This window comes from Rhinatrema bivittatum, chromosome 6 (assembly GCF_901001135.1).
Source record: "Rhinatrema bivittatum chromosome 6, aRhiBiv1.1, whole genome shotgun sequence".
Lineage (NCBI taxonomy): Eukaryota > Metazoa > Chordata > Amphibia > Gymnophiona > Rhinatrematidae > Rhinatrema > Rhinatrema bivittatum.
In genome coordinates, this window is record NC_042620.1 from 204,312,393 (window position 1) to 204,336,324 (window position 23,932).

Below are 23,932 nucleotides of genomic sequence, written 5' to 3' on the forward strand. Positions count from 1 at the left end.
TGTATGTTTGTGTATTTTAGCCCCTGAGGCAGCCCCAATGTGGGGGCGAAACTCGGCCTGAGTCGGGCTGGCTCACCTTAAAAAGAATACATCTCCATAAATAAAAAGTTTCTAACCTTGGCTTCTAATCTACTTTGTTGCCCTGGGGAACTTGTTTTACAATGATGTGGCTTCAGCATCGTTTAAAGTGCACATCATGTAATCCTGCCAATGTGCTCAGGAGGGTGAGAGAGCCGTTCAGTATCCTTTGATCTCTCTGCTGAGACTTCCAACAAGGATGCCAATTTGTAACAAACCATGGCCTGGATTTATCAAAATGCACTAAATATCACATGCGATAGAAAAAGGGGCGTTTTATGGTAATAGGCAATTTATCGCAATTTGCACTATTACCTATGCGAAGCACTAAGTTATTGCAAATTGCAATAACTTTTTCGCACTTTGAGATAAGTGATAAGTACCAGAATTGTGTGATTTCCTACATACAACCACTAGGGGGGGGGGGGGGGGGAGAGAGAGAGAGAGAGAGAGAGAGATATGTTACCCAGGTTGACAGTCCATCAAGCTAGGTTGAAAGAACAATGACAAATATCATCTATGAATGAGTTTCCTCACTCCGAGGGTCATCAAATCTTCACAAGACAGCACTGTTCTGTTCGTACGTCTCACTTTGAATGTCAAAGTGGCCCCTAACCCCTACACTAATACCTAAACCTCACCTCGAGTTACTAGGTGGGCCTCCCATAGAGATATAAATACCTATCTAGAGTTAGGGCATTATGGCTAGTCAGTCTCTCCCTCTCTCTACCTAGGCTGGTGCTCCAGGAGCTTCAAAACCACTAAACCTGGCATTGGAGAACACATCACAACATGTGATAAAGACAGACTTTGCAAAATGGTAAACCCAGCCCACTCCCACCCCTAGATCCTCCTCTTTTTCAGACTTATATCACACCATACATTATTGTGCTATCGCATGCATTAATGGCACTTTTCGCATGCGATAAGTCCTTAATGCATTCAAAAACACTTCATAGCATTTTGATAAATGACCCTATATAATAGCATGTTTCTTTTTTTTTTATACAAACACTTGTCCACTGGCAACAGCACTGACTACCAACTCATTTCACATAAGACACTGAACAACTTTCAGATGGTAATGACATTCGATCATTACCAAACTTAGCCAATGATTTAGGGATGATGTGTTCTGAAAACCTGTCACAATCCCTTTGAGTCATCCAGTCCTGCTTTATTTTGATTCTGGTCACACACCATTTTTAAAACTCCTCTTCTCTTCAACACTCCTGAGCTGTTTGTACGATATTTGTATCTTACATGTACTCGTATGATGCCAACATGGTATTTCTGATAAGGCTGAACAGCAGAGCCCCAATTTTCTTAGATTTGGAAGTGTGGGAGGTGGATAAGTAGAAGTTTTCAAAACATTTTAACACATGCTCAGAATTAATATATAAGCCAGAATGAAAAACAGTGAAATAAAGGCTTTAATTAAGAAAATCGGGACTCATCAGCCCTTACGAGGATGACGTAAAGTAATGAGGCAATATTAACCTACAGATTTCCGTCTAAAAATACCACTTTTCCTCAGCAAAAAGTGAGATTTAGGACTAACAGGCTCACTCATTCGTTTTTCAGGCAGCCAGTATACTAAACCATGTCATCGCTACTGCCAGCAGTTTGCACAAGTTATACACTATTGCTAGTGGTTGACATGCATTAAACGCTATCACAAGCAGTTGACACGTGTATAGTAGCTAGCAATAATGTTAACATGAAATCTATATTAATGACATAATGAAATGCAAAAATATGTAAAACAGTTCATCACCTACTAGCACAGCATAAATGGAAGTACATTAAAATGCACAAAAGGTGATGCATTAACGCAAACATTTAATACCACCTCAGTTAAGGTTTTGCATTGTATCCACATGTATATTCTAATTTACAATCTGCGGTATCATGTGCCTCATTTGCAACTCATTAACAGTGGCCGTTACTATGCCCAATAAACACTAGCCACCAGTACAGAAAGGCTATTAGCAAGGCTCTCACCATTCTAACAGGTTTGTACTCATACAGGCACTATCAAGCAGCCTAATTAATGAGTTTTCATTTCTGTTCATAAACAAACTTTCTGGTAAGGTGTGTTCACACATAGGCAACAGGTTCAGAGTCTTGTGATGCCCAGATGTGGTAAGGCCTCTGTTTTGCTTGACTGGAAGCACAAATTCTGAGCTATCCTTTACAAACTGCAACAGTTTCAGGTCAGTTTATTCTCTAACTTCAACCAGCTGCTGTACAAAGAAACTCAGTTCCTGCATGTCTGTTAATCTTGAGGGCAAACAAAGAAATAAATAGCAGGAACAATGCATTAAAAAAAAAAGCAATATAAAGACAACAAATGGTATAAAATTACAGTGCATCGAGGGCAATTTCCTCTAGGGTATCTTAAAGTGCTCAATCATACTTTATCTTTCAATTTAACCACCTGGTCTCAGCTAACTTCTTCCAATACAGTTAGGGGGTCTCTTTAACTGTGTCCCTACAACCTCAATCCTATAACAAAGGCATCCCTCTCTCTTATCTCAAATAATGTGTTCAAAGCCAAACAGTAATACAGAGGAGTTCCCCCTTCTGTCCCTGAAACCTTCCAGGCTCTACTTGTTTGTTCAGAACATAAAGAAGTGGCAGCCCAAACTAAAGAAGCTTAGCTTCCGGGATGCATGCATGCGGGTTCCCCCACAATTTACACAGATAAATGGATCTGGGGGGAAAATAAATACCCATGCTAGGTCATCAGGACTCTCCTTGACATGTCCTGAAAATTTGGTGTGGATAAGACATCAAACAAAAAATATATTTGGGGGCCACATACACGTCTCAGAAGTTTTCTTTTCCTTTGGAAAGTAGGCTAACAATGGCATTTCTCTACTTTCAGCAACTGCCACAAGTAAATGTTACTACCACTATTCAAAACTATGAGTCATGTTTTAGAGGGTAATTTTCAACAGTGCCCACAAGTCAGCAAATACACACACAAGTATGTCCGCATAAAAACATGCCTGCATTTTTTTTTTTTGTAAACTATGTTTGTAGGGAACTGCACAGTTTATTAAATGCCACATATCTCTGTCCAAAAGTATGAGCATACATATCCAATTTTTTTTTAATGCAAGGAGCCACAAGTTTTCTCTGCCTATTTTATAAAAGTACACTTTTTTGTGTGCAAAATAATTGTAAAATGTGCACATATTTACCGCACTTTATGTGCGAAGGGGATTTTATGATGTATGCATGTACTCCACACGTATGACAATGATTCTGCGTGTACTTTATTCACCAGCTCACAGACATCTCCACCTTTTCACCCACACTTCCAACAGCTCACCAGGTACCTCCACTACTTCACCCTGAACCCCAGCATTTCATCCAGACTTCTCACCCAAAAGAAGCAGACAAAAGACAAGTGCGATTGTAGTTCTGCAACTCAATTAGCAGGATTAAAAGTGTGCGTACAGGTTGAGTAACATATGTGCGTATTCTGCTTACAAAATACCAGCTTGCACGTTAACTTCCAACCCCACCCCGGACGGCCCTTGTTCATATTTCATGCTTCTACAGAATACTACTTGTGCAGGTACATGCTGCTTAAACATGTAACTGCCCATTCTACATGCTGAAACCTTTTGAAAATTACTCTCAAAGTCTAAATTGCCTCTCCCACAAAAAGGGCTCTATTTTCAAGCCTTTTGCCATAAACAGAGGGAAGCCCTTTTGAAAATATGGCCTACATAGCTGATTTGGAGCAGGCAGTAAAGTCACAGCTGGCGAGCTGTAATCCAAGACTGCAGTCACAAGGTCTCTGGGGCCAGAAAAGCACTGCAAACAAACTTGCATTCTTCCAGACACCTCTGTTCCATTTCTCTAAAGCCACAAACCCCCTCTCAAAGCAGTATGTCTTCCTTACCACTTTCTGAGCTTCTGGACTCAGGCAGTCGTGTAGCTCTTCCATGGCTGGCAAGTTGGGGGAAATCCAAGTTTCCTGCCTCTCTTAAAGTTCATAAACACCTAAAAAAGTTCTCTCTTCCACGCTGCCCGGCTTCCTCGCCCCCTTATCTACATCTTCACATCCGGGGAAAGCAGGGTCCCTGGGCTCTTCTTCCTTGCCTTCTTGTCGGTAGTGCCCTCCCTTCCTCTGTCTGCTGCCTGGAAGAACAGAGCATGCTCTGCTCCCACCTGGGGGAGTGGCAGGCAGCAGGGCAGCCCTTCACAGGTGACCCAGCAGGCTCCCTTCTCAAACAGCGACAGGAGCACAGCCCTCCTCTCAGCAGCCTCTTCTCATTTGGGGGTTTGCTTTTAATTCTTATTTATCATCCCATGCTACTGGAGGCGCACGCCCTTTTCCTTCCTATTCGTGGGCGGTGTGGGTTAGCTGGGAGAGGCAAGGGCTGTACTGAACTCCTGCTTCCGTTACTGTCAAGCCCTAAAAGTGCTTCTGAGTCAGCACGGCACGGTGTTCAGCTCAGGGTGGTGCAGGAATCGGACTTGCAATCCGAGCCTTCCTCTCTCCGCAGTCACAGAATATATATATAGGCACACACACAATCCATGTCTTACTACTACTACTCTCAGCAGTCACATGCGCACAATCTGAGTTTCTCTCTCTGTACAGTGTGACAGTTGAGTGTAAATACAGTTGTGTGCAAAAGCTTAGGCATCCCTGGTCAATTTATAATCTTCAATGAATCTCCAAGGGAAGAGAAGCTGAAACCACCTCTACATGGAACACACAAAAACTATGGCATAACACAAAAAGTGAAAGGCAACTGTTCAATAATCATTAAAAATCCCAACACAATAATTACAGTTTTAGGGAAAAAATGATTACATTTTTAATGGCGACAGCAAAAAGGGGCTTTGTAGCAGTCTCGGCCGCTCCAAACCATCCCCACATCTGTCCTCATGTTCGCAGTGTTTGTAGTCAATTTCAAAAGTGGTTTCAAAAAAATGACATCACCCCAAAACAAGCCACATGGAAGAAAAAATGGATTTTTACAGGGTGTTAACATTCACTTAGCTTATGGAGATATTAAATGCTCTTCAGCCTCAACTTTCATTCCAAAGCTGAAGATTTCAAGGCCAATGAAATCCTCTGCGCAATGTGCAGCAGCAGCCAAGAACGCAAACAGAAAACTCGGGATTATTAGGAAAGGACAAGGCTAGTGCAAGGGTATTAGGTGCCCTAGGCGAACCTTCTGCCTGGCGCCCCCCCATCACGCTGCCCCCTACTGGCTCGACTCAGAGCCAGCAGTCGGGTCGGGAGAGGATGGACAGGTCGCTCGTCTGTCAGCAGCAAGACAGAAGAGTCAGCTGCTGCTGTGGTGGTGGTAGTGGCAGCTCAGCAGCTGCCGGCAGGACATTTCACAGAGGAGTGACCCATCCGTTGTGCCTCGATGGACGGGTTGCTCGTCAGTGAAATGTCCTTCCAGCAGCTGCTGAGCTGCCACTACCACCAGCACAGCAGCAGCTGACTCTTCTCTCTTGCTGCTGTCCCTGGGACCCTGGCACCCTAGGCCCCCACCTAATGCTTCCTCTGGCCCTGGGAAAGGAATGAAGAATAAAGCAGAGAATATCATAATGCCTCTGTATTGTTCCATGGTGCGACCGCATCTTGAGCATTGTGTGCAGTTCTGGTCACCACATCTCAAAAAAAAGCTATAGTAAAATTAGAAAAGGGTGACCAAGATAATAAAGGGGACGCAACAATTCCCCTATGAGGAAAGGCTAAAGAGGTTAGGACTCTTCAGCTTGGAGACGAGACGGCTGAGGGGGGATATGAAATCAATTGTTTACTCTTTCAAAAAGTACAAAGATCAGGGGACATACAATGAAGTTACTAGATGATACATTTAAAACTAATAAGCAAATATATTTGTTTAGTCAACTCATAATTAAACTCTGGAATTTGTTGCCAGAGGATGTGGTGAAAGCTATTAGTGTACCTGTGTTTAAAAAGTGTTCGGACAAGTTCCTAGAGTCAAATTCCATTAACAATTATGAAGGTAGAGTTGCAGAAATCCACTGCTTATCCCTGGGTTAAGCAGCTTAGAATCTATCTACCCCTTGGGATCCTGCCAGGTACTTGGACCTGGACTGGCCACTTTTGGAAACAGGATGGACCTTTGGTCTGACCCAGTATAGCAATTCTTATGTACTAACCACAACTACTTCAAAACAAATTTCGCAAAAAATGCTGCCACAGAGAGCCTGCATCAAAATGGAAATGACACATCTTTCTGAAAAGTAATGCATAATTACTATTTATTTGCAGGTTTTTACAGATTTAAAATAAGAAAACAGTAAATATTGATGTGGAAAAGTTTATGCTCCCTTTCAGTCATTACTTTGTAACATCTTCTTTGCCAGAAATAACGTCTTCCAAACATTTCCAGCTAAGAGTCTTTCAATTCTTGAACAAAAGAAAATGCCATACTGGGTCAGACCAAGGGTCCATTGAGCCCAGCATCCTGTTTCCAACAGTGGCCAATCCAGGCCATAAGAACCTGGCAAGTACCCAAAAACTAAGACTATTCCTTGCTACTGTTGCTAGTAATAGCAGTGGTTATTTTTTAACTCAATTAATAGCAGGTAATGGACTTCTCCTCCAAGAACGTATCCAATCCTTTTTTAAACACAGCTACACTAATTGCACTAACCACATCCTCTGGCAACAAATTCCAGGAGTTTAATTGTGCATTGAGTGAAAAAGAACTTTCTCCGATTCATTTTAAATGTGCTACATGCTAACTTCATGGAGTGCCCCCTAGTCTTTCTATTTTCTGAAAGAGTAAATAACTGATTCACATTAACCTATTCTAGACCTCTCATGATTTTAAACATCTCTATCATATCCCCCCTCAGCCATCTCTTCTCCAAGCTGAAAAGTCCTAACCTCTTTAGTCTTTCCTCATAGGTGAGCTGTTCCATTCCCTTTATCATTTTGGTCGCCCTTCTCTGTTCCTTCTCCATCGCAACTATATCTTTTTTGAGATGCGGCAACCAGAATTGTACTCAGTATTCAAGGTGCAGTCTCACCACTGAGCGATACAGAGACATTATGACATTTTCCGTTTTATTCACCATTCCCTTCCTAATAATTCCCAACATTCTGTTTGCTTTTTTGACTGCCACAGCACACTGAACCGGTGTGCTGCGGCTTTTGGAATTTGTTCCCACTCTTCCTTGCAGGACTCTTCTAGCTTAGAAGTATACTTAAGTCTCCTTACATGCACTGTATATTTGAGATTCCCCACAGATTTTCAATAACATTCATTTGGGGGCTGTGAAAGCCATTCCAAAACCTTCATCTCTCTTTCCTGAAAGTACTTCATGATTGATTTTAAGGTAGGTTTCGGATCATTGTCTGGGTGAAATATCCAACCTCTTTTTAGCTTCAGTTTCTTCATGGACTGTAAGATATTAGCTTTTAAGATATGTTGATACTTAGTTGAATCCATGAATCCTTCCACCCACACAGTATTTCCTTTGCCACTGGCCTCCACACAACCTCAATCCATAATAGATCCACCCCTATGCTGGCAAGGTGTTCTTTCCTCAAATGCTTCCTCCTTTTTTTTTCCTCCATATGTATCTTGTGTGGTTCTGGCCAAACAGATCAGTTTTAGTTTCATCAGTGCAAAGCACTTTATTCTAAAAAGATTCAGGCTTATGAAAGTTTTGTTTTACATAATTTAGAGGATGACTTTTTGATGAAGTTCTAGAAAATATTTCTTGCTGAGAACCTTCCCATGCAAATCATTGTTTAAGCAACACTGTACAGTGGATCTGTGGACAACTTCTCCAATCAGCTAAACTTTTCAGCAGGTCACAGTGATCTGGGAGTTCTGGTTTGTAGATCTGACCAGTTTTCGGGACCTTCTATCACAGATTTTTCTTGGACTTCCAGACTTGCCCTAACCACAGCAGTTCTATGTAACTTCCATTTCTTAACAATGCCTCTGATGTTGGAATTACTAGTTGGAAGTGTTTAGAAAGTTTTTATAGCCTTCCTCTGAATTATCTTCATTTTCAATGCTCAGACAGATGCTTAGAGGAGCCCATATTGTTAGAAGTAGATAGAACAGAGTCAAACATAGTTGCCCCAATATTAACAAAAATCATAAACTTATCCCTTACAGAAGGATCCATGACGGACACACTAAAAGAGGCAATTGTTAAACCAATTCTAAAGAAAGAAAACAGCAACCCCCTCGTCCTGAGCAACTACAGACCAGTATCAAACTTACCACTAATCGCAAAATTAATAGAAAAAACTGTACAAAAGCAACTGGCTGAACATTTAGATAATAATATACTATACCATGCACAACATGGATTCCATAAACACTACAGCACTGAGACCTTGCTGCTCTCACTGACGGACAACATCCCGAGAGGATTCGATAGTGGAAAACATTACATCCTGATAATGCTAGACCTATCATCAGCATTTGACACAGTAAATCACGACATACTTCTAAAGAGATTAGAAGAAATTGGATTACAGAAAAAGACTATAGCCTGGTTCAGATCATACCTAAGTAACAGATTTTACCAAGTCTGTATAAATAATGTACTGTCAGAAAAAATAAATCTACAAACAGGAGTCCCACAGGGATCAGCACTATCAGCCACACTATTTAATATTTACCTGCTGCCGCTATGCCACCTCCGAGCAGGCATGGGAGTCATACAATACATCTATGCTGATGACATTCAATTACTACTACCAATTGAAGACACATTGGAAAAAACACTAAATCTAGCAGATATGTACCTAGACATCATCAAACAGCTACTAAACCAAATGGAGCTGGTAATTAACATCAAGAAAACTGAATTCCTACATTTAGAACGAAAAAATCTAACAATCATCCAAACCCCAATACTGCTCATAAATAATCAGAAAATAGAATTAACTGAAAAAGTACGAAACCTCGGTGTAATTATTGACAAAGAACTTAGCCTCAAACAACACATCTCACTAAAAGTCAAAGAAGGATACGCCAAACTCATGGTACTTAGGAAATTAAAACCTTTATTAACTCTGACAAACTTCAGAACAGTCTTACAAGCACTAATATTTGCTAGCACCAATTACTGTAATGCCCTTCTCCTTGGATTACCATACACAACAATAAGTCCACTCTAAATACTGCAAAACTCTGTCGCAAGAATACTTACTGGTAAACAAAAAAATGATCAGTTTAGCGAAACTCTAGCAGACCTACACTGGCCACCCATCGAATACAGAGTTCAATACAAAACACTTTGCACAATACATAAATTAATACACGACAAAAAAGCAGGATGGCTGAACACAGCACTGCGTGTTCATGTCCCACATAGAAACCTCAGGTCTGCGAACAAAGCACTCCTAACCATTCCTTCAGTTAAAACAGCTAGACTAACCCAGGTTAGAGAACAGGCTCTTATCCCTAGCCGGACCAATACTGTGGAACACCATGCCCTCAGAAGTTATACTACAGAGAGATTTCAAAATATTTAAAAAGAGTTTAAAAACCTGACTTTACAAGCAAGCAAGTTACAAAGAGAGCAGTGGATAGTGGAATATGAATTCTGGCAGCAGCACATCAGAACGCAGCACCTTTAAGCTCAATAAGCGTGTTTTATTTAAAAATCATACTTTACAATAGAGTTATATATATGCAATTAAAACTGAGAAGCGTTGAAAAGAACAAGATCTTTAACTTTTGCAAATAGTCTTTATTACGTAACTGTGTCACCGGAATCTAATAACACTTTCTATAGATTGAAAGTTGTATAAATTAATTCAAACATGTATATTTGTGTCTTACTGTAAACCGTTGTGATGGTATACTACTTAACGACAGTACAGAAAATATTTCAATTAATTAATTAATTGAATAAATAAGTAAATAAATAAATGTGTTAAACCATGGAGTTGTTTTCACCTAACTAACTAAAAGCCTAACAAGTCAATTCATTTTGGGACTTTAAAAAAAAAAAAAAAAAAAGTTAAGAATTAATGAATCAACTAGGTTATTCAAACTTCTATATGTCATATTCACTGTTTAATTATTTTCAATCTCCCAAAATCAGCAAGTAATTAATTTTGCATTAAAAATTGCAGAAAGAATTTGTGTTTAACTTTATACCATGCCAGCTTCTGTTCATTAAGAGATGCATTGAAATGCAGTTTGACCAAGGGTGCCTAAACTTTTGCACATAACTGTACACAGTCACACAATGAAAGTCTTCCTTTCTCAGCATTCACAGACTGTATATAAATACACAGAACACACAATAACCAGAGTCTTCCTCTTTCAGAATTTACTGTGTTTATGCACACACATACAATCTGAACCTTCCTCTAATACATTCTTTACGCACAATCAGAACCTCTGTGTACTCAGAGAACATACTGTATATAAACAAACACACACAAAGCATTCAGCACAGACAGGAGCAGAAATCAGACACGCAGGCCAAACTCTTCCTCTCCCAAAAGTCACAGAATTACAAACGAATATATGTTCTTGCCTATGCAATCTTTACTTTTAGTTAGCAAATCTTACATATATTTTTGTGTGTATTAAAGCTGAACTACTGCACTATCATAATAGAATAAAATCAATAACTTATGATGTAAAACATATGTATTAGTTTTTATAGTCAAAGAAATAATGATGCCAGTGTGTAACTAGTTAACCCTTTCTGAACAGTGAACTGCAGCGTGGTGATGCAGTTTTATTAGGAAAATGTAAATATGATTTTATCGGGAAGATCGTGCCATGTCTGCTGAACTCAGACTTAACATAAAGGTAAACCGCAGTAAGGTATTTCTCCGAGCTCCAGGATGTCTGAGAAATACAGAACACCAATAAGCATAAGAAGGAAAGCAATCCAACCCCCCAAATATTATCAAATCATTCTAAGCCATAGTATAGACCAATACTTCAGTTCAAGTAGCAAACAGGGAAACTACCAGCCTTAAAACTTGTCAGGCCTTCGGTTCAAGAGACATCAGTGATCAGCCCTGACAGATTCTTTTAAGGATGTGGGGAAATACATAGGAGAATAACTGAATATTTCTCTTGCCAAGTCTTGCTAAGTACTGATTCTTCATGTGGTAACCTTGCTGTATTTCATCTAGACCAAATCTCAGCTAAGTAATCACTACTATTTGAGTATGAAAAGAAGCAAAAAGAAAAATTCATACTGACCACACATCACAAAGGATAGTAGAGTTGCTTACCTGTAACAGGTGTTCTCCGAGGACAGCAGAATGTTAGTCCTCACACATGGGTGACTTCATCAGATGGACCCCAATGAGGAAAACTTATGTCAAAGTATCTAGAAACTTTGACTAGGCACACTGAACACGCCCAGTATGCCCTCTACCATGCATTTGCACGGGGTCCATCTTCAGTCTTGTAACATAGAATTACAATAAAACAAAAAATAGAAGAAACCCAACTCCATAGGGTGGCGAGAGGGTTTCATGACATCTAACATCTTGCTGTCCTCAGAGAACAACTGTTACAGGTAAGCAACTCTGCTTTCTCTGAGGACAAGCAGGATGGTAGTCCTCACACATGGATGAATACCTAGCTACAGGCTACTCCCCAACACAAAAGGCGATAAACAAACACATAGCCAGGTGCCAACGGGCACAGCAACACCGGTGCTGTTGGTAACAGAGGGGGAGACAGCCTGAACCCATACAACAGATCCTAGGTTGGGAGAATTGGATTCTACACCTCAAACAGTTTCCAGAGGACAGACTGGCCAAACCTACTGTCACATTGGCCAACCCTATCCAGAAAGTAATGGGATGTAAATGTGGGGATAATAGAAGGACTAGAGGGCAATCCATGAAGTCAGAGAAAATTCTTTTTCACTCAATGCACAATTAAACTCTGGAATTTGTTGCCAGGGGATGTGTTAGTACAGTTAGTGTAGTTGGATTTAAAAAAGGTTTGCATAAGTTCTTGGAGGAAAAGTCCTTTACCTGCTATTAATCAAGTTGACTTAGAAAATAGCCACTGCTATTACTAGCATCAATAGCATGGGATATACTTAGTTTTTGGATACTAGCCAAGTACTTGTAGCCTGGATTGGCCACTGTTGGAAACAGGATGCTGGGCTTGATGGACCCTTGGTCTGACCCAGTATGGCAATTTCTTATGTTCTTATGGAGAGAATTCCACATCGCAGCCTTTCAGATCTCCTCCATGGGTACTGCTCACAAGTGGGCCACCAACGCTGCCATGGTTCTGACAGAATGAACGTTGACTTGACCCCCAAGATGCAACACTGCCTGGGCATAACAGAAGGAGATGCAATCTGCTAGCCAATTGGATAGAGTCTGGCAATGGCAATGCCCAACCTATGCCTAACAAAAGAAATAAAAGGCTAAGGCTCGCTTGCAGTCCAAACTGTGTAGTGCTCATTTGCCTTGGTGCGAATGGGGCCTGGGAAAGAAAATTGGCAGGACGATTGACTGGTTAAGATAAAAATCTGTCACAACGTTAGACAGAAACTTAGGGTGGGTGCGCAGGACCACCCTGTCATGATTGATTGAATTTAGTATAAAGTGGATAAGTCACTAAAGCCTGGAGCTTGCTAAACCTGAGCACTGAAGTGACCACCTCCAAAAATATGACCTTCCAGGTCAGGTACATCAGGTCATAGGTGTGCAGGAGCTCAAAAGGAATTTTCATCAGATGAGCTAATACCACATTGCGGTCTCAAGACACAGAGGGAGACCTTAGGGGAGGTTTCAATTGAAACAGGCCCCGCATGAAGCATACAACTATAGGGTGTATAGAGATGGGCGTACCATCTACACTGTGGTGGTATGCGCCAATCACACTAAGATGAATTCTAACGGAGTTGGTTTTTAAGCCAGCCTTCCTTTAGGTGTAGAAGGTAGTCAAGCAGTTTTTTTATCAGGCAGGAGAATGCATCTAGGGCCTTCTGCTCACACCACACGGAAAACTTCCTCCACTTCAGTCCATAGGACTTTCTAGTGGAAGGCTTTCTGGAAGTCACCAGGACCAGAGACACATCCTCTGAAAGATCAATCAGCTATAGGATTAATGTCTCAACATCCAGGCTGTGAGCAACAGGGCCTGGAGGTTGGGATGTTGCAGCTTGCCCTAATCTTGCATGATGAGATCTGGGGAAGTCCCCAGACTGATCGGTTTCCGAATGGACAATTCCTGCAGGAGTGGAAACCAGACCTGTTTCAGCCAATGAGGGGCTATGAGTATCATATTCCCTCTGTCCTCGCGAAACTTCGAAACAGTCTTCACCACTAAGGGAATCGGAGAATATGCATACAGAAGACCCTGGCCCCAATGTCGGGCAAGGGTGTCCGAGGCTGATTTACAGCCTGAGCTGTACAGGGAGTAAAACTGAGGCACCTTCCTGTTGCAGGGGGATACAAACAGATTTATGTCTAGGCTCCCTAGGAGGCAGAAAATCCAATTCGCTAACCCCTGGTCCAGGGACCACTCATGGGGTTTGGAGGTTCGACTCGGCCTGTCCGCTACCACATTTTCCGTACCAGCCAGGTACATGGCCCTGAGCACCATCCCGTGGGACAGGGCCCAAGACCAGATCTGTACTGCTTCCTGACACAGAAGGTATGACCCCATGCCTCTCTGCTTGTTGACATACCACATGGCTATTTGGTTGTCAGTCTGGATCAGGACAACTTCGCTGGACAGCTGATTTTTGAAAGTCCATAGTGCATACCTGATCACCTGAAGCTCCATGAAGTTTATTTGACAAGAACGTTCCTGAGTAGACCACAGTCCCTGGGTGCTGAGCCCATCTATATGAGCTCTGCACTTCAGGGCAGATGCATCTGTGGTTAGTACAATTTGAGTAGGGAGGCTCTGAAAGGAAATCTCCTGTTCCAAACTGAAGAGTATTTGCCACCAGGACAAAGAGTCCCAGAGATATGGGGTGACTCAGATACAATCCTGGAGGCTATGAATGGCTTGGTGCCACTCCGACCTCAGGGTCCACTGGGCTCTGTGCATATGTAAGTGTGCCAAAGAATGCCATGGACGGTTGCGGCCATTGTGACCCAACTGCCTCAACGTGTGCCAAGCTGATACCTGCTGGCTCTGTTGCACCTCTGTCTCTATGGTTGCTAGAGCGATGCCCTCTGGTGCAGCAGAAAGGCTCTGGCTTGAGCCGTGTCTAGCAGGGTTCCAATGAAGTCATAAGAACAAAAGAAATTGCCATGCTGGGTCAGACCAAGGGTCCATCAAGCACAGCATCCTGTTTCCAACAGAGGCCAAACCAGGCCACAAGAACCTGGCAATTACCCAAATACCAAGAAGATCCCATGCTACTGATGCAATTAATAGCAGTGGCTATTCCCTAAGTAAACTTGATTAATAGCAGTTAATGGACTTCTCCTCCAAGAACTTATCCAAACCTTTTTTGAATCCAGCTACACTAACTGCACTAACCACATCCTCTGGCAACAAATTCCAGAGCTTAATTGTGCGTTGAGTGAAAATTCCAATTGAGGTGACAGACCAAGATGAGACTTTGGGTAGTTGAGAATGAACCCTAGTGACTTCAACACCCGGATGGTCAAGCGCATGGACTGGATAATCCTGCCTGAAATGTTTTCTTGACCAGCCAATTGTCCAGATACAGGAAAACATGCATTCCCAGTCTGCAGAGGTGCGCCACCACCACAGCCAGGCATTTCATGAAGACTCGTGGGGCGGACGCAAGCCCAATCGGCAACACCCGGTACTGGAAGTGCCATTTCTCCACCACAAATCAGAGATACTTCTTGTGACCAGGGAAGATCTCTATATGGGTGTATGTGACCTTTAGGTGAGGGAGCATAGCCAGTCCCCTTTTTACAAAAGGGGGATCAAGGTGCTCAGGGAAACCATCTTGAACTTTTTTTTTCCAGATGAGGAAGATGGGTCCAGAGTGCTGGTGCAGAGTTGATGGAGGGTTTCATGATAGTCCCAGAGTTGGGCCACAGCATCCTTTACTCTATCTTTGAATAGATTCTCTCCAGTGCATGGCACATCAGTGAGTTCTTCCTGTACCTCTGATGAGAGATCCGAGGCCTGCAGCCATGGTAGCCTACAGGTGCCGATTTCCGCTGCAGAAACCCTCGATTCCGATTCGAAAAAAATAGGTCACACAAACCTTGTGTTTTCCACACTCCAAACCCTTGTGCACCAGCAACATGAAGGTGTCTTGCTGCTGTTGAGGCAGCAGCTCAGTCACCTCCTGCACCTGCTTCCAGATGTCTCGCGAAAGTACTGGCTCATGTAAAGTTGGTAGGCAGCGTCGTGGGCAATAAGTGTGGCACCTTGGAACACCTTCCTCCCAAGAGCTTCCAACACTCTGTGGGTCCTTCCCAGGGGTCCTGAGGAGTGGGTCCGAGAGCACTTGGTGAGGCAGCTGACGTTTATCAAATCCAGCAGCCTTTTGGATGAGGTAAACCTCATCCGCTTTCTTGCTCATGGGAGGTACTATGAGGGGGTTTCCCAAATCCTCAGCAGGAACTCTGTATCGGGACCGCCACAATCTCCTTAGGAGGTTCCATGAACTAAAGAACCTCAAGCATTTTGTGCCTGGCATCTTCTTCAGTCAAAATTTGGAATGGGATGACCTCCGCCATCATCCTGACAAAACCTGCGAAGGTTAAGTCCTTAGGCTTCCTCTGCTTCTCTGGAGGAGAAGGGTCTGATGGGAGACCATCAGAATACTTGGAAGAGGGTTCTGTCTGATAATCCTCCCAGGGGTCATAGAGACCCTCATCCTCTCTATATATCACAGGGGATGGGGCCCTAGGTGCTCGGCCAACTTCCAGAGGTGCAGGCACCGAAGGAACTGGACTTCCAGCCTCATTTTCTCTGCCGGCCTCAGCAGAGCTACCTCCACGGAGGAAACAACGCCGATCACCCTATCGATAGGGGAGGCCTCGGTTCCCCGACGCCAGCTGGTTCACTAAGGCATCAATGATCACACTGACCTTCTCCAGAGCTTCTCAAAGTCTGTTGAACCAGCGCCCTCTGTCATAGATCCTTCATAACTCTATTGCAATTGACATTTCATTTTCATTGAATTCCTGTATTCGTAACCTGGGTGTCTTAACAGACCCTTCTTTATTCTCTCGTCCATTTAGTAAAATAGAATTAGGGCAAGATTCTTCAAGTTTCGTTTGCTTTGTGACCTTAAACCGTTGCTAGATAAAGTATATTTTTGAATAGTGGTACAAGCTTCCATTCTTCCTCTAGTAGATTACTGCAATTCTACTCTCCTGGGTCTTAGACCTCTCTAATTATTGTTAAATGCCGCTGTGCAACTCATCTCCGGTATTAACAAGCGCAAGCTCATCACCCCAGTGCTCTTCGAGTTACATTGACTTCTGATTGTGGAACGCATTAATTATAAGATTGCAACCATCACTTTCAATCTTATCTCCTCTGATGCTTCACCCTGAAGCAATGCTCCACTACGGCTTTATTGCCCGCCTCATCAGCTTCGCTCCACACAAGGCCTGCTAGATGTGCCCTCACCATTGCATGCCAGACTTAGTGTTACCAGAGGTTGTGCTTTCTCTGTGGTCACCCCGGTTATCTGGAATTCTTTTCCCGCAGCTCTACGTATGGCAGACAGCATTAAGGCCTTTAAGACTCTGCTAAAAACACGGCTATATAGACAGGTGTTTTATTAAGTCCGCAGAAGGTCCCTGTGTGTTTTAGTTTTATTGTCACTGTGAATTCTCATTTTGGTGTGTATTTACTGAAATACTATGATTGTTTCTATATACATCGCCCAGGATATGGGCAATTAATAAATTCAAGTAAAAGTAAAAAAAAGTAAAGTAAACAAAAAAAAAAAAAGTGGTATGAACACAGGCCACCGCTAGCTGGACTCTATGCTCCAGCTCTTCCTCGAATGTTGCCGATGCCAACTCCAACTGGGAGGAAGAAGGGGTGGCCAGATTTTCCTTGGACCCATGAATGGAATTGGCAACTGGCACTAGGACCAGTGGAGACTGTTGCAGACCCCAGGCATCGATGGAGGTTTGGCACCTCGCTTCGGGGTCGCATCAGGGCCATCATGGCAAAAGCTAGTGCATCCCCTTGCCCTGCATCGTGCATCAACAGTGACCAGTGCTGATGCTTCTTGGTCTTCCTAGGATGCTCGGCCTGGTCTTTCCTCGATGCCGAAATCAAAGACGATGAACCAGACATCCTTGGCCCCGAGGAGATCGACAATGGTTGATCTCCGGCACTCATATCCACCGGCGACCTCGACAGAACAGACAGTCCTGCCGATGTCGATGGCGTGGTATCCATCGGTGCAACTCTGAGGTCCTCCAATGTCGATGGCTCAGACTTCTTTGACCTGAAAAGTTTGTCCATCTTGTCGAGTCGAAGCTGACATCCCAGCGGGGTCATCTGGGTGCACAAACAGCAATCCTGTGTGTCATGCAATGCCTCCAGGTAGAGGATGCAGACCTCATGAGGATCAGCGATCGACATGGTCCTCAGGCACTGGGTGCTACAGCAGAAGCCAGATGTGGCCATGACAGGGTGAAGCAAACGGGGGAAAAAATGAAATGATGGTGGCAAGTGGCGATGGAAGACGGGCTCTGAGGCTCTGCTGTCATAGGGGGGCAGTGAAAAACCGCAAAAAGAAGTTTTCCACAATGCAAAAAGCCAAAGGTTTTAGAGCTCAATCCAACCACAATGCTGACAAATCCCTGGAGAAAAAAAAAGAGAGACTGAAGAGGGACTCCACCCGGATGCATGGTATAGGGTATCCTGGGCATGCTCAGTGTTTTCCGCATCAGGCTCCATCTGATGATGTCACCCATGTGTGAGGACTACCATCCTGCTTGTCCTCGGAGAAAAAAAGGTACCCACTCAGCCTCAGCAGTAGGGATAATGATAGTGGTATTCATAATGCAGAATCTCCAAGCAACGACAACATCCCTGGGACAGTTATTAGCCACAGTGAACCTGTCCATGGACCCACAAAACATGCAGAAATCGTCCCTACTTTATGGGGGCGGGGATCAGCAGACTGATTAAAAAGAATTTCCAAGCAGCTCAATATGTTATCTGCATATATTACACCTTATAAGCTCCAGAAGAAAGCTCTATTTCACCTACTGCAAGTATAAAGAAGAGCACTAGCCAAAAATGTGAAGATTGAGATAATATCCAACGTAGCCTGGCTTATGAATGAGGGTCATTCCTGTCATGGTATGTGCAAAACAAACTCATATGGAGACACTACTCCCAGAGAAACAGTCTTCAGGCTTTTCTATGGATTCATATAACACTGGTGATTCTTGGATGCTTTCCTTCCCAATATGTTCTTAAAATCTGGCTAAGATATCATGAATGTATTTCAAACACAGAAAAGAAGAGTTCTCCTTTGGGGCCATAACTTTATTAATAAGTATTGGTTTGACCTTCTTTAAGGACTGTATATATAGATGCACATGCCCTACAGAACTGACTTTCATGCAATTGAGAAAAAATAAAGAGAATGGAGGTCAGTGAAATGCAGTCCTCATTTACCAGTGTTTCAAAGTAGTCAAGTATACGCCATTAGAATTTCAAATAAGGATTTGTGGGCAATAAATAATACAACACAGAGTTATGAAAGTAGTTCAAATCCCACCTCTGTCATTCACTAGGTGACATTCAGAAAGTCATTTAACCTCGGTGCGTAGGGCAGGGTATTTCTAAGAGTGCAAGTCAATCTCATGCAATCAAGAATATGTTCATTTTAAAGCACTAAAGTGCCCAAAAGATATGTGAATAATGTATGGCTGCAACAGCTGCTGAGGAATTTTGGCAAAAGTCAGTTATACCTTTAACTCGGAAACCAAAAAAGTACAGCAATAGAAAGTGCCATATTCATGAAACTCAACTTTCCCACAGAGCCCCAAACATATTGGCTGAGTCCGATATGAATGCACTTGGCAGGAAGGGTGAGATTCTTAAGTCACACCTTTTCTTTAGACTACTCTTCATGTAAATGATTTATTTTACATCCCTAAAATAACTCTCCACAATGACTATTTAGCGGCAGCTCTGGCCACCAGCCATGTCCCATTGTCCTGAGCACTTAAAGTCTCAGTTTCCTTCCCAGAGACTCCCAAAGGAAAGCTGTATCTTTTTCTGCACTACATATTTATTTGGTTAAATGTAATTGCACACCCTATTAGAGCAGCCCAGAGTGAATTAAAATTAGCCTATATATATATAAACTTACTGCAAAATACTGGCATGAGAATACAGCATAATAGTACAAAAATCATAGCACACACAGTTTATAATCATAAAATAAAACGTTTTGCCTCTCCTCTAAAATCCCAACCACGCCATTATTCAATAAAACAACTAAATCCCTAAAACCGTCATTCTTAAGTCCCTAGTCAGAGATAAAGGATACTGCACAGATCTCATTTATTAGCCGACCTCTATATCTTCTTATGGCCCTGCAAAGACTTCATGAACAAAGATTTAACGAAATGCCTTTGCCAACAGTCTCCCCTTGGTGTTTTTCCAAAAGGTCAAGTAATTTAATTCCAGGCACAATTCTGTGACTTACAGGAAAGGAAAATTCTTTAATATTTGTGAGAGAGAGACTGTTTCTACTAGCAAAAAAGCCTCTCTTCCTGTCACCGGAATAGTGATCCGATAAAGAGCAAAAGACAGGAATGCCTCTGCTCCAAAAGGGCTGTTATACAGTACTGGAAGGTTAGAGCACGCCTCTGTGCAGTAGAAAGCCCCTCCGAAGAACCCACACCTTTTTTTTAAGCATCCTGTGAAGAGTCCCTTGCACCGAGGAAGGTCGCAGAGACTTTTGTATTACCTGCATGGCCTCTCTGTGGTCCTCACTGTACATAACATTTTTTATGGTCTCTTACTGCAAAGAAGAACTACAATATAAAAGTTCAGCATATGATCTTTCCTTTATTGACATCATCCAGTAAAAGAATGGCAAATTACTTCTCTTTAAAATCTTGCCATAGTTACTAGCTACATGGCTCAATTTTCCTAGCTTTTGGTTCAAGTTTACTGTGGTCTTATTCCTAGCTCTTCTTTCTTTTTTTTTTGGTCCAATACATTGTGAGCCCAATATTCAAAATTAAACATTTATTTAAATTAACCAGAAAAAACTTTAATGGCTATCTTAAATGGTATATTTAGCAGCAATGCTGTTTACATCTCTACTTAGCCAGATAAGTTATATTCAGCTAAATTAGACCTGCTGTATAGCAGGCCCAACTTATCCGATTAACTTAACCGGGTAAGTCTGAATATTGGCTAAAAGCATGCACCTACTTTGCATTTGCTATTTTTGCAGGCAGTAGAGGGTGGGGTGTAAAGTAGGATGCCTGCATTTGAAAACAGAATGTGAGTGTGCTGTTATCCTCCCCAACCTAAACATTCCCACAGAAGTCCCTCTTTTCCCCCCACAAATAAAAGTGCACACTTTCAGCTGCATCTGAGGAGGGCAATTGACCATTTGCCTTCTTTTTGGAAACTGCCCTCTAAATAATCATGTTACAACACTGCAAGCCTTATTCCTGCAACACTGATAGTCTCTTTTGCTTTGGAACCGGACATAAAGGATCCCTGCTGGCTAGAGAATAGATATTTATTTATTTATTTATTTATTTTTAGATTTTTTTATACCGGTGTTCCTGTATTAAAATACAGATCACATCGGTTTACATTGAAACATAAAAATTATGCCAAGAGGCGGTACATATAACAAGGTTATAGAACTTGGAAAACATGGAAAACAGATTCGAATAATAACACTGATAAACTTGCAAAGTCTCTGAGAAATCAAATCATAAAATAAGGCGTAATTGTCTAAGATAAATGTGATCTGCAAAAGGGATTGCGATGGTGAGAAAATCTTGATAGCTGGAGGTAAAAATAATCAAAGTTCTGGAAAAGCTTGGCTAAAGAGCCAGGTTTTAATTTTCTTTTTGAAGGAAGCAAAGCAGATCTCAAGGCGGATGTCTGGTGGGAGCATGTTCCATTGGACAGGTCCTGCTAAAGAAATGGTACATTTCTGATGTAAGGATATTGTTGAAGGAACATAGAGTGTGCCTTTATAAGCTCCTCTGATAGGTCTAGTTGAAGAGTGAAAACGTAGTTGGGTGCTTAAGTGGAGTGGGGATATATTGTAAATAGATTTATGAATTGCTGTGTTCAAATATGATATGAACAAATGGGGTAACACACAGAAACCTAAACATAGAAATGATGGCAGAAAAGGACCAAAAGATCCATCCAGTCTGCCAACAAGCTTATGGTAGCATCTGCCGCGCCATACAAGTCACCTAAAGTTTACATTTCTGCTTTGGGGTAGCCTGCATGGAACGGCAGTTGCTACTACCCATAAAAAAACAATACAAACAAAATTTGCTGGGCAGACTAGATGGACATTTTGGTATTTTATCTATGGTCATTCACTATGTTAAACCCCTTTAAACTCCTTGCTTAGTTAGTCCAGTATCTAGGTCTGGATTTATTCCTTATTCTGTTCACATTGGTGAATCTCCCCAGGAATAAATATGATTTAGTGTCCATTTGTGCTCAAGTTTAGTCCTGGAATTCATTGTAAAAAAACAAGACTCATTCTGAAATTTAACAAAACATTTCCAAGGGTACCTCAGGAGGAAGGTAGTACCCATGGCACGAGCCTCCTGACGCAAGCCCTTCCTTCTCTACTGGGTTGCCCTTGCAAAATCAGGATAAATTTTGGTCATCTGGCCCATAAATTGAGTATTTAAATTTTGGAAATAACACTTTATAGTATAGCTGAGGTCATGATCAGAAAAAAAAAGGAAACCAAGAGAGTGGCTCTCAGACATTTCTAAGGCACATGACTCCAAGAAAACCCTTAAATTCAAATTCTGAGTGATGGGCTACCCAAAGGGGCAGAAAATAAACTTTCTTAAATGCTGGGATATTCTCAGACAGAATGTGTAAAGTTTCCACCAGATATCTTCTTAGTGTCATTTTAGGCAATTCCCCTACCACTTGTGGAAGATTGAGGATCCTTAAATTAAAATACCTTTTCAAAATTTTCCTCAGACTCAAGCCTCCTATTTAGGATCCTATGTTCTTGTATGATGGTAGAGTAACTGCCTGTAGAGCATTAAATTTATCATCCAAAACAGTAACTTTAGCAGTTATATCTTGAAATTTAGAAGTTTGGGTAGACTGTAAAGAATCCAACCTCATTGAAATCAAATTCAGCTTGACAGAATTTTCAAATAGTCAGACCCAAGCTTAATATATAATCTCCCATAGGGAATCTAGGGTCACCATGTCTGGCTTTGAAATGGCAATGAAATCATCGCTGGCAGAAAGAGCCAAAGTATGGGACTCACTCCCCAATCTTCCCTATGACAAAGATGCTCTCTGAGTGTAGTCTCGATGCACTCAGCAAGTGCTGTTGGTCCCAATGAGCTTACTCGAACAACAACCGGAGCTCCGTCTGACACGGTTTCAACTTCTACCTCATTTGGCTGTGACTCTGTGGTGCCTGGATGTTGAAGAGCGTGCTCAGCTGGCAGTAGATGCTCATCCAAGGGGCTCAGGGAAACTTCAACCCCAGCAGCGAAGACTCTCCTTCGCCAAATGCCACACTCGGTCCGGCCCCTCCGAAGCAAACTAGAACGCTGAGCAAGGATGAATTAGATCTCAAAGAGCTATACCCTAACTCTTCCTTTCCTTTTGGGAGGCATTTCTTAAGAGAAGAAATACATTTAAACCACAAAGCAGGAGCCCGGGGTATCAGCGACTAGTTCATGCTGCCATTTTGTTCCCCCCTGAGGGAGTTTCTTATATACTTCCTCACAAGGAGGAAAGGGAAGAGGGTGAGTGGGTAAGAGGGAAAGGGGCGAGTAAGGGAATGAGCAGGAAGAGAAAAGGGAAGGGGATGGTTGAGTGAATGAGAGATGAGGGAAGGAGCAAGAGTAGTGTTGGCCCGAAGAAAGGAACAGGAGCAGCATCTGCTGATGCCATAAGATGAAAGAGAAGTTCCATTGAGTGCATGGGAAGGTAGAAGCTGTGTGTGTGTGTGAGAACGAAAACATGTGTACTAGTATGAGAGGTTAAAGATTGGGCATCCTCTTCCTAATGCACAACAATCGCAGGGAAATCAAAAGTTCCCAGGTATGAAGAGCGAAGAATTTCTTTTATATGTCTTAGTTTTAATTATTGGGTGCTATTTTGATGTGTGTGCTCTTTTGAAATATTTTATTGATTTTTAGGAACTTTTAAAAAAATGTTATGATTTTTTTTTAATTTTAATTTAATTTACAATAAACACAAGATAACTTGTACCAGTAATAGGAATATCACAGAAATAAAGTTTTAAGCAGTTTCCTCACAATACAAAAGTACTATTATTAACATTCCTCAAAAATTAAAGAAATTTTAGGGAGACCAAGAAAAGTAATGGAGCGAATCATATCAATGAATTATCATAACAAGAAAAAAAAAAAAAAGAGCCTACCTATATTACATCTTATTGCCAAGACTGCATGAGTGATCAATTAGGAGTGAGTGTCCAGAAAAGTCTTCAACTGAGATGCTTCAAAGAATACATAATTAGTACCTGAGTGTTTCACTAGGCATTTACATGGATAGCATAGCAAAAATTGCCCTCCACGAGCAAGAAACTCAGATCTAATGGACAAAATTTCCTTCGTCGTTCTTGTGTTACTCTTGTCACATCTGGAAAAATCCAGACCTGCTTTTCATGGAAAGTAAGGTTCCTATTTCGTAGGAAAAATCTTAACACA

General features: G+C 42.0%; 1 protein-coding gene across 20 annotated transcripts in view; it reads right to left on the minus strand.

Annotated features, from left to right (window-relative positions):
- The window catches only part of LRRFIP1 (LRR binding FLII interacting protein 1), a 359,409-nt gene that overhangs the window by 267,601 nt on the left and 67,876 nt on the right, over positions 1-23,932 (minus strand). For 2 of the 20 annotated variants that reach the window (XM_029606429.1, XM_029606428.1), the window contains exon 1: positions 3,998-4,528. The exons of 16 other annotated variants lie outside the window; for them this stretch is intronic. In XM_029606429.1, coding sequence (XP_029462289.1) covers positions 3,998-4,042 — 45 coding nt within the window. In that variant the 5' untranslated portion in view covers positions 4,043-4,528. Of the gene's footprint in view, positions 1-3,997; positions 4,529-23,932 lie in introns of those variants that run through there. 2 more of the 20 variants (XM_029606443.1, XM_029606441.1) reach the window with 1 other exon arrangement.